At 41.3% G+C, this 11,687-nt stretch overlaps 2 protein-coding genes across 6 annotated transcripts in view; one reads left to right on the top strand and one right to left on the bottom strand.

Moving 5' to 3' along the window:
- Positions 1–2,725: 2,725 nt before the first annotated feature.
- LOC310699956 (acylamino-acid-releasing enzyme-like) overlaps positions 2,726–11,687 on the bottom strand; it is a 57,473-nt gene continuing 48,511 nt past the window's right edge. For 2 of the 5 annotated variants that reach the window (XR_014522326.1, XR_014522328.1), the window contains exons 22-25: positions 9,100–9,327; positions 6,818–6,961; positions 3,706–3,754; positions 3,132–3,205 (exon numbers count right to left, since the gene is read on the bottom strand). Coding sequence is in view for 1 of the 5 variants with exons in the window: in XM_083488681.1 (XP_083344807.1) it covers positions 3,727–3,754; positions 4,533–4,568; positions 9,233–9,327 (159 nt within the window). In the remaining 4 variants the exon portion in view is untranslated. Of the gene's footprint in view, positions 2,857–3,131; positions 3,206–3,705; positions 3,755–4,532; positions 4,569–6,817; positions 6,962–9,099; positions 9,328–11,687 lie in introns of those variants that run through there. The other 3 variants (XM_083488681.1, XR_014522324.1, XR_014522327.1) reach the window with 3 other exon arrangements.
- On the top strand, positions 6,971–9,079 carry LOC310699997 (taste receptor type 2 member 8-like). Its single transcript, XM_083488783.1, has one exon. It carries the CDS (start codon positions 7,749–7,751, stop codon positions 8,652–8,654), a length of 906 nt encoding a protein of 301 aa, XP_083344909.1. The 5' UTR covers positions 6,971–7,748; the 3' UTR covers positions 8,655–9,079.

The following is an 11,687-nucleotide window of genomic DNA, read 5'->3' as shown; positions in this document are numbered from 1 at the left end:
ATTTTGAATCCAAATTCTGTCTTTTAGTTTCCCCTCCCAGTTTGGTGTCATTCTGCAGATTTGATGAGCACCACCTCAATGCCTTTCTCCAAGTCATTCATAAAGATGTTGAACAACAATAATCGGCCCAGGACAGAACCCTGTGGCACCTCAGTTGTCACTTTTCCCCCAGGAGGGTGAGGAACCATCAGAGATGGAGAACAGATACAGTTACCACTGTGCTAAATAAAAGACGCATCTTTGCATTTCCTGTTTTGGAAAACAGCAACAAGCAAATCTGTGTGCTTTTTTAATACACCAAAGAAACAAAACCCTATCATGATTTGACTGGTAAACTGATCAATCTTATCTGCCCTTGCCTTAGAAAAAGCCCATTGAATATACCGTATTTTTTGCTCTATAAGACTCACTTTTTCCCTCCTAAAAAGTAAGGGGAAATGTCTGTGCGTCTTAAGGAGCGAATGCAGGCTGCGCAGCTATCCCAGAAGCCAGAACAGCAAAAGGGATTGCTGCTTTCACTGCGCAGCGATCCCTCTTGCTGTTCTGGCTTCTGAGATTCACAATATTTTTTTTCTTGTTTTCCTCCTCCAAAAACTAGGTGCGTCTTGTGGTCTGGTGCGTCTTATGGAGCGAAAAATACGGTACTAGGATTAAATTCCAAGCATGAATAGGATTGGGCAGTACACATGTCTGTTTACTCAAATATATATACATGTCTGCCATCTCTGGGTAATTGCCTGGCTTTGTGTGTCTTCCATAGTATCAAGATTGTGAACAGCACTGATTTCCACCTCCTCAAAAGTTCAGATCTTTGGCATGGCAGCAACAACCTTGAGCACAGTCAAAAATGTTAATCTTTTTTTTTATATGATATTTATTAAAGTTTCAAAGAAAAGATTACATAAATAAAAAGAGAAAAAGAGAAAAGAAAGAAATAAAAAAAATACAAAATACAAAATACAGAAAAAAGATAATAAGCATTTAAAAACAAACAAACACATCAATCTTTCCGTACCTTACATTTCATTTCCTTACTTCCCTGACCTCCTCGCACCTCCCTTTTTTGTATTCCAGTTCTATTAATTAATTCAGCAATTCCTTTCCCTCTTTGTTTTTATCTTAATCCTTTAACTCAAAAATGTTAATCTGAATGACACAGGCAATGAGGTCTTTTTGCAAAATAATAAAAAGATATCTGACAGTATTAGAAACTCCATTAATAATAATAATAATAATAATAATAATAATAATAATAATAATAATAATAATAATTTTTATTTATATCCCGTCCTCCCCAGCCGAAGCTGGGCTCAGGGCGGCTAACAACAATAAAATAGTACAACATTCTAAAATCATTCATTATAAAATAAGCTTTGGATGGGTGTAGTGCTGGTGTGGATTTAAGCAGCAGCAGAAAGGCATCTTGTGCAATGAGTAAATGAGTGGTGGTGGATCTCTGAACAACTGCTATTTTGATTCCCACATGCTGGATTTTGATCTTGTATTGAAAATCTCACATCTGTTTTTAAAGAAGAAATAGTGTATTGGGGGTGGAGAAATGAGCAGCTATGAAAGGAATGACCAGCTACAAAGGACTGCATAAGGCTTTTAGTTTGGAGACGCAAACTAACTTACTGTTAAGGAAACAGAACTTGCTTTTAAAGTGGAACCAATAAAAAGTGTGGGCTGAAGAGAGTCTGAAGGCAAGGTGGTTTCTTCCAGGTGCCAACAGCAGAATTTCCAGCTACTGCTATTTATTGTCTGAGTAGTAGAGTCTGGGCCACTAACTTTCTTATTCTCAAAACCACCCAAAAGGAGTACCACCCTCACTCAAGACACCTTTGGCAGGAGGCCCTTTGGTATAGTGTATCAACACCACTATGTGAGATAGCAGCAGTAAGGAAAGGAGCAGCCTGAAAATCCCATTCATTTACATAGTCCGGCACATGGTTCGTTTGCATGGTCCCCAGCCTATTTAAAAGTATGCCGCAGCCCTGCTAACTCACTCACACTCTCCACTTTAGCTCAACAATTTTGGTTGCTGAAAGTCTTACCTGTACCGCAGTCTGAAAGGATCCGGAGAGATGCCTTCTTCCCAGATCATTACCTTTCTGGTGGCTTTAATTGACTTGGCCCTCGGTGGGCTCGTCTCCAATGGCTTTGTAGTTGCAGTGATAGTCATTGAATGGGCTAAATGCAAGACCCTCGCGGCTAGGGAGCAACTTATTCTATCCATGGGTACGTGCAATATCTTCTTCACACTTACTCTGACTGCATTTTTAATTAGATACGGGTTAAAGCCTGAAACCAGCGACGGCGTAATATTTGGCGTATATTTCTACTTTTTAGCCTTTGGCCTATTCTCACGACTCTGGGTCATTGCCTGGCTCTGTGTCTTCTATTGCGTCAAGATAGTGAACAGCACACACTGCCTCTTCCTGTGGTGCAAGCTGAGGATATCGCGCCTGGTGCCCTGGCTTCTTGGGGGCTCTCTTGTCACCACGTTTCTTGCGTCCTTCATTGCAATTCAAAATGAGCAATGCAATTCTCTCATGAGCAATGCAACAGTCAACAATGCAAACATGACACAAGGGAAGACAGAGAATAAGCTTGACTGCTTTCTTGAAGACTTGCTTCTAATTGGTCATACTGTCTGTCCCTTTCTTATAGTTTTCCTTTGCTCCATCCTGGTTGTAACCTCGCTCTGTAGGCATGTCTGCCAGATGACAGGTAAAGAATCTAAATTTAGGAGCCCTCAAACAGAAGCCCACGTCAAGGCAGCTGGAACAGTGCTCTTCCTCCTGATTCTTTCCATTTTTTTTTATGTGGCAGAGACCTTGTTTATAACTGGACAAGCTGGAAAAAGCATATTTGCTACTTCAGTGTGTATAACAGTTATAATATCATATTCCCCTGTGCAGGCTGCCATCCTGGTGTCAGTGAATCCTAAGCTCAAGCAGGCAGCTGCCAGGATGCTTCCAAGACCAAAGCCTTCATAATTCTTAGATGTTGCATTTTGTAAAAAGAGCTGGCTCAGGGCCCCCAAGCCTGGTCAAGCGTAGGGTGTGAAGTGGAGAAAGGACTGTAACACTTTGTTTGCTCTCATGTTTTCAATCAGCATTGTCCTGCTCCTATCATGGCTGCTATTTGCAATGCTGGGAAAGCCCCTCTTGGTTCCAGTCAGTGCTATCCTGCCACTGCGATTCTGATCGGGAAAAGGAAGGATTAATGGTTAAAGTCCCCTGCCCTCCTTGCCACAGTCACAGCCAGCCTTCTCTCCCCACCTACTCCGCAGGGCAGCTACTTTCTTAAAATTAAGCCTGCTACATCTCTTCAGGATCACGGGATAAGGACTCGCTGCTGAACAACTTACACCAGGTATTCCTCAAAGTACAAGGCTCATCTAATACAGCAAGACAAAGCAGATGCCACTTACAGCCCCCAAATGAAATCACTCACACATTTCATCAGTTATCGACACCCAAGTCTGGAGGATGACACTTCCCTCTCACACGCCTTGGCTGTTGACTTATACATCCTCACAGACATCTCCTGATCCAAAACAGCTCTTCCCAAAGAACAACATGCCCATGACAGGGCTATGGAGATGGGGAACGCAGACGCTGTCCACAGACTTACTCTGGGAAAAGTGTTTCAGGATTAATGATGCCATCCCAAACCTCAGGGGATTGTTCACCTGCTCACCATCCAACATGATGTCTGCCATCATCTGCCAGCACTGCCCTTTTGCTTTCTATAGAGGAGGAATGAGATACAAAATGGACAAAAATCTGATGTCAGAAATCTCAATATTCAAAAGGAAGTGGCGGAACACTGAAACCTTCTAGGTCCTAGGACACTGTGTAAATAACCTGAAAATAGCTATCCTGCAGCAAAGGAACTTCAAAAGAGACACTGAGACATGAAACCACTGAATTACAGGAAAGGAATTGCTGAAACAATTAACAGAAGTGGAATACAAAAAGGGAGGTGTGAGGTCGTTGAAATAAGTGAATGAAAGATAAGATATTGAAATTGTTTGATGTGTTTTAAACTGTTTTTGTTTTGTTAGTTTAATGTGTTAGTGTTATGTAGTGTTTTTGTATTGTATTGTATGGTTTATTTTTTTGTAGTGTTTAAATTGTTGAAAAAGTAATAAATATATATTTTTTAAATGAAACCACTGAATTACAATACATCAGGAGTTTTCACCGATATCATTTGTGAACTGAACTGACACAAAGAACTCCTCACACATTCCATGTGCTTAACGGTGCCATGATATCCACATTTAAAAAAGGGTTTTGGAAATTACCACTGTTAACTATGTAATTATCACTGGCTGAAGTTTTACACTTTTCATTTCCCTCTGACCTTGTGTTTTTTTTACGATTGCCCACACCCAGACGTATATTTGTTCTGGCAACTCCAGGACAACATGCATAAATGTGCTAGCTTTGAGTCTCTTCACCATTCTTATTTGTTTTTACATGATGTAAAATAAAAGCCTAATTATATCTTGTAGTATGTACCTTATTATGTCAGGAGGCAATAAACATTTTCTGATCCTGAAAAAAAACCCTGTTACTTTATTGCCTCCCTTCTTTCACCCTTATGAAACAACATATTCATACATTTTCAATTCCTGTGGACTATGATGAGTTAAGACTCCCACATACCCTTCCTTCCTTCCTTCCTTGAACTCCATTCAGTCTCATCTTCTTCTTTGTAAGGACACTAAAGTCTGTCTCCATCACAGCTTCACCTCCCTCTGAGTTCCTACCATGACCTGCTCCTTCCTCAGAGCCACCTGCTCTCCCTCTGGATCTCAGAAGGGGATTAATGCTTCAGTGAAGGACAGGTCTACCAATGGCTATTAACTGGACAGAATGGGTAGGCTATCACTTTTGTGGACTGTCTGTGGCTGCTAGGAACAGCTGCTTGGCTGCTACATGATGGAGTCAGAAATTTTTGATCGTATGGCACACTTATATTCTTGATTCTTGGGTATGTTTCCAAAGACAATTCAAAGTGTTGGTGCTAACCTTTAAAGCCCTAAATGGCCTTGGTCCAGTATACCTGAAGGAGCGTCTCCACCCCCATTGTTCTACCCGGACACTGAGGTCCAGCACTGAGGGCCTTCTGGCAGTTCCCTCACTGCAAGAAGCCAAGTTACAGGGAACCAGGCAGAGGGCCTTCTCGGTAGTGGCACCCGCCCTGTGGAATGCCCTCCCACCAGATCTCAAAGAGAACAACAACCAAACTTTTAGAAGACATCTGAAGGCAGCCCTGTTTAGGGACGCTTTTAATGTCTGATTTATTACTGTATTTTAATATTTGGTTGGAAGCCGCCCAGCGTGGCTGGGGAAGCCCAGCCAGATGGGCTGGGTATAAATAATAATTTGTTGTTGTTGTTGTTGTTGTTGTTGTTGTTGTTGTTGTTATTATTATTGGGTTGGATCAGCCTCTGTGCATCTATGTCTCCCCACAATATTGTGTATGATACCATTTCCTGTGTGCCCCAAACACAACATATTTATTATGTTAGTTTGCTTCCCCCTCCCTTCCCTTTATGAAGCTGCTTCTCTGATATTGAGGGGCAATTGATGCACAGAGGCAATGTCAGAATTAGATGTTTCAAAAATCAAAGGTATCATCTCTGTAAGTTACTTTCTCCCTAAGATGATATTATTATTATTGTTGTTGTTATTTATTATTATTATTATTATTAAATTTGTTAGTCACTTTTATCATACATCTCTATAGGATTTGAATTCTATTTGCCTGTCTTGGGGTTGTTTTGCCTTTGTATCATGCCTGCCCACACTGCAAACAGGATAGAACGTAGGTCCTGTTTTCTTACACCTGTTCATTTAATAAATTTCCTTAGAGATAGCTCAGTCAGTAGAGCATAAGGCTCTTAATCTCAGGATCATGGGTTCAAGCCCCTCATTGGGTGAAAGATTCCTGCATCGCTGGGGGTTGATCAGAGTTTCCCAAACCTGGGTCTCCAGCTGTTTTTGAACTACAATTTCCATCTTCCCTCACCATTGGTCCTCCTAATGAGGGATGATGGGAGTTGTGGTCCAACAACATCTGAACTGCCACAGGTTCCCCATCCCTGTAATAGTGAAATAGGTTAATGTAGAGGTAACCTAATGTCCTGCAGATAGCAGCTGTTGGTGGGATTGGGCAGTCTTGCTTTCCTCACTTCCCAAGTCCGAGGTCCATGCTTATTACTGAGAGGGAGAAGAGATGAGTAAGGCAATTCGGGTGAGGAGGTTGATGCACCCAAGCCACAGGGAGGACTACGCTGAGATCTCTGCTAGCTTGCTTCCCTCTCTTGCAGCAACCTAGAGGGACCCTGAGAGGCAGTGCTGTCTTACCCCATGTTGTCAGCTCCTGCCTGAAAATATTACTGGAACCAACTTTGATCACTCAAAGCACCACATTTCTCTTAATGTGTTACGTGGCATTTCTCTTCCTCTCTCTGCCCTTTATGAAGGTTGAGATCCACAGCTCAAAGTGTGATGGAAGCACAGATGCGGTGCAAGAATTAGACATTTTACAGACCCTAATAAAAGATGCTGTCCTTTGCTACCGGTATTTGCATTGCTATAATTACAGCTGAGGATCAAATAGACAAACAGATCCAGTTACCAATGTGCTAAATTAAATACACATCTTTGCATTTCCCGCTCTGGAAAACAGGACCAGCAAGCAAATCTGTGCTTTTTAAGACACTAAAAAATCCACAATCCTATCATGATTTGCAAGTAAACCTACCAATCAGGAATGCAATCGCAGGTGCACTAACCTTAGAGAAAGGCCACTGAATATAGTAGGATTGGGCTGGACATGTCCCTCTGTTTAAAGATCCAAAGGTTTAGATCTTTGGCATGGCAACAGTGCAGTCAAAATGGTAACTGAATCACACACACAGTAAGGTCTTTTGGAAAAACTAGGCAGAAGAAACAAAAGTACTGGGTAGTATTAAAAATAGGTTCTACATTATAAATATACTGGGTTCATGCAGAGCTGGAGTGGAGAATGTGCAGCAGTGCAGAATGTGCAATAGAAAAATGAGTGCAGCTGGATCTATGTGCTAAGTCTGCTATTGTGGTTGTTACAGACTGCAATTTGAGCTTGCATTGATATGTTTTTAAAATAATAAATACTGTACTGCGGTTAAAGAAATTAGCAGCAGGCAAAGGAAAGGAAAACTTCATTGGAAATAACTGCAGATAGATTTTACTTTGGGGCATGCTGTTGAGGAAGAAGCATTTGCCTATAATCTGGGATCAAATAAAAGAAAAGGCTGCAGAGGCCTGGGAACCAGAAGCAGGAGGGTCTGAGGACAAACAAGCCAGCTGGAATTTCCAGCTCCTCCTATTCTTTACATAAACTCTGGGCCACTGCAAAGTGGTTACCTGTGGCAAGCTTTCTTATTCACGGGCCTGGCAAAATGGAGCAGCTGCCCCCCCCCCAATTTATACAAAGTGGAGTGACAGGCAGCCCTCTGATACAGTTTCTGTCTACACCACTATGCCAGATAGAGGCATTATGGAAATGAGCAGCCGGAGAGTCTCATTAATTTATAATTTGGTTCACAGTTCATTTGCATAGTTCCCCAGTCATTCATAAGGATGCTGCAGATATTCTGTCTCACTTGCACACTGCATCTCAGTGGGGCGACTTTGGATCGGTGAAAGGCCACCTGGTACAGTAATCTGCAAGGATACGGAGAGATGCCTTCTCCTCAACTTATTGCCTTTCTGGCGTCTCTAGCTGTCCTGGCTATTGGTGGGCTCATCTCCAATGGCTTTATTGTTGCAGTGATAGTCACTGAGTGGGCTAAAAGCAGGAAACTTGATGCTAGAGAACAACTTCTTCTGTCTCTCGGTATGTCCAATATCGGCTTCTCGGGTGTTCTGTCTCCATATTTAATTAAGTACTACTTAATCTCTGACTTTAACAGCCCCTTAATATTACAAATATGCTACTTCATTGGAACCTTTCTCACATTCTCCCGATTCTGGCTTACTGCCTGCCTCTGCCTCTTCTATTATCTCAAGATCGTTAACAACAACTGCTCCCTTTTTCTTTGGTGCAAGCTGAGGATATCACGGATAATACCTTGGCTTCTTGGGGGATCTCAAGCCATCTCCTTGCTTGTTTCCTTCTTTGCACTGCAGAGTGCAGCGTATATTAAACCCCAGGGAAGCATTACAAACATGACGCAAGACCAGACAGAGGTTGATTTTGCTACTACCGGTAATTTCAAAATCTTCTTTTTGATTACTGGTGCTGTCTGCCCGTTCCTGATAGTTTTTCCTTGCTCAATCATGGTTGTAGCCTCACTCTACAGACACGTCTACAAACTGACTGGGAAAGAATCCAATGTTAGGAGCCTTCAAACAGATGCTCACACGAAGGCAGCTGGGACAGTCCTCCTCCTGCTGGTGCTTTCCATTTCTTTTTACGTGGCAAAGATCTTATTTATAACTGGCTGTATTAACAAAGATATAGTTGCCGTTTCAGTGTGTATAACAATGATACTAATGTACTCCCCTGTGCAGGCTGCCCTCCTGGTGTTGGTGAATCCCAAGCTGAAGCAGGCAGCTGCCAGGATGCTTCCAAGAAGAAAGCCTTAACCATTCTTAGGTGTTGCCTTTTGTGAAGAGCTAGCTCAGGGGGCCCAAGCCTGGTCAGGAGTAGAGTGTGCATGTTTTCTCCAGCACACAAACAGGAATTGACCCCTCCTATCATGCCTGCCATTTGCCATGGGAAGAAAGGGCCTATTGATGCCAACAGCAGACTTCCTCCCATTGCGGTTCTGATTGGGATGGGGGGTGATGAGTGGTTAAAGACTCCTGCCCCACCTTGCCCCAGTCACAAGCAGCCTTGCTTCCTCCCCCTAAGTCAGCGACTTCCTTTCTTAAAATGAAACATTAAAATCCCTTCAGGCTCATTGGTCAAGGCATCTAAGAATTGCCATAGGAGAGACCTGGATCAGAAAACAGCAAAACAAAAACAAAGGAACGTGATGTTTACAGGCACCTCCTACTCTTGAACAGCTCTTCCCAAGAAACAACATACCTATGCCAGGGATCTGTATACCAGGGAGCAGCCCCTGTGGCAGACGCAGATGCCATCTCTGTCTACAAATTCACTCTGACAATACTATTACACAGCCTTAGAATGCTGTTCACAACATCAGGAGTTTGTTCACCTCCTCATCTTCCAGTGTGATATCTGCAATCTTCTTACGTGATATCCGCCATCAGAAACTCCTTTCTGCATTCTACACAGGACAAACACACCAGCCTATATGCAAAATAAGAAATGGACAGAAGTCTGACATCAGAGATGGCAATATTCAAAAAGCCTTTGGCAGAATGCTTTTATGACACTCTGTAAATAACCTTAAAGTTGCCATCCTATACAGCAAAGGAACTTCAAAGGGACACTGCGACATGAACCATTGAATCACAATATATCAAGAGTTTCAGTGCTATCATTTATGGAGTGAACTGAGTGAAATAATTCCTTGTCCATTCCTTGTACTTAACGGTGCCATGATATCTGCTTCATAAAAAATTGTTTTGGAAATTACCACTGTTAACCATGTAATTATCACTGTCCAAAGTTTTACACATTTCATGTCCTCTGATCTTACTTTTTACAGTCAACACACCCTTGCAGCTCAGAATAATTGTACATACATTTTTTCTAGAGGGGAAAATGTTTAGGGAAGCTTTTAATATTTTATGAATTATTGTATCTTAAGGTTTTGTTGGAAGCTGCCCAGAGTGGCTGGGGAAACCCAGCCAGATGGGCGGGGTATAAATTATTATTAATTACTACTACTACTACTACTACTACTACTACTACTATTACTATTGTTATTTTCTGCCTTACGACTTTTCACTGTTCTTGTTTGTTACAGCATGTCAAATAAAAGTCTTATTATTTACTGATGTGCTTTATTATGCCAACAATCCATTAGCAATTGCTTATCTTGAATAATAAGCCTCTTACTTTTTGCCTCCCTTGTTTCATTTGTATAAACTCATAAGTTTTGCCATTACTGCATATTCCTGCGTTTTGAATTCTCACTATGTCATGGTTCTTGCCTTTTCCAAACATTTTGCATACCAGTCTTGAAACTTTACTCACATAAAATTTAAATTCCCTCTGTTATACTTGGACCGTGTGTGTGTGTGTGTGTGTGTGTGTGTGTGTTTATAGGTTAATAAAATATAACAAGGGTAATATGACAAAGGTCAGATTTTGACTTTAGAAATTGTTATACCAAAATCAGGTACCCTGTAAAGAAAAACAAAGAAAGAAAGAAAGAAAGAAAGAAAGAAAGAAAGAAAGAAAGAAAGAAAGAAGCAAGCGATCAAGCAAGCACTATTTAATCTGTTTTGGCTGAAGATAATGGCAGAAATCGTAAGTTGCAATGCAAATTCATATTCGTCAACCTTGCCAGCAAGATTAAGTTCAATAGGCACTCCATCCATACACTGGCTTAATGTGGATCATGAAGCCCTATTGTACCTCCTTCAATTCCCCCTTTTCTTCTTCTCCATCTACTTCTGTCCCACACTTTCCCCTCCCTATATCCAGAGTGTCCTATGAAATGGATTTAGCTTCTCCCTCCCTGGAGTTCTCTGATTTCTTCCCACTTCCCCTTGGCAACTGGTCCCCTTCTCCATGATGCCCTCATCTGGGACAGATGACCAACAGTAGAATATTGCATGTCTATAGGAAGGCTAGACCTTTATAATTTCCTTTTTCATCAACCACAAGCATTTCAAACTTTGCTAGGCAATTTGGATGCCTGAAAAGCTACCCTACCATCCACTACTTGCAGATGTTGTTAAACACCAACTACCAGAAGCTTTTGTGGCTCTTTTTTGTGCATCAAATGTCTCCCCTCAACATTTTGTGTGATTGCAGTTCTTGCATGCTCAGAACACAACATATTTCTTACACATTAGTTTGATTTCTCTCTCTCTCCCTGCCCTTTATGAAGATTGTTATGCACATCTCATGGGCCAACAGAAGCACAGAGGCAGTGCAAGAACCAGCTGTTTCAGAAATCTAATAAAAAGTACTGTCCTTTGCCTATTTGATCCTCAGTTGCAAATACAGCGATGCAAATATAGAATGGAATTAGTTACTGCTTTGCTTAATAAAATACATATATTTCCATTTTCTAATCTGGAAAACAGCACCAAGCAAATCTCTATGCTTTTTAAGACACTGAAGAAACCCAAACCTATCATGTTTTGACAGGTAAACTAATCAATTAGGGCTACAATCTGTGCACGCTTACTTTAGAGTAAGTCCACTAAATACAGTAGGATTAAATTCCATGGTTGCATAGGATAGGGCTGTCTGTGTCCCTTAATTTAAAAACATACTTCAGAAATTAACAACAATCTTGAGCAAAGTGAAAAATGTTACTTTGGAATGACACAGGCAATGAGGTCTTTTGGCTAAACTAACAGAAGAAACTAAAGCATTTTGCAGTATTACAGCTTTTTCTGTGTTATGAATAGACTGTGGGTCAGTGGAGAGCTGGAGTTACTGTTTATTTTATTTAACAAAATTTATGTGCCCTTGACGGTAAAAAAACCCACAATCCTTCTAACTGGTTACAAAAATATAAACAATAA

This window comes from Podarcis liolepis, assembly GCF_965112155.1.
Source record: "Podarcis liolepis genome assembly, chromosome: 2".
In the NCBI taxonomy this organism is placed as follows: Eukaryota; Metazoa; Chordata; class Lepidosauria; order Squamata; family Lacertidae; genus Podarcis; species Podarcis liolepis.
Note: the sequence above shows the minus strand (reverse complement) of the source record. Positions and strands in the feature narration are given on the sequence as shown.

Bases quoted from the DNA above. Each gene is read 5' to 3' on its own strand.
- LOC310699997 (XM_083488783.1), top strand. From the start codon at position 7,749: ATGCCTTCTCCTCAACTTATTGCCTTTCTGGCGTCTCTAGCTGTCCTG.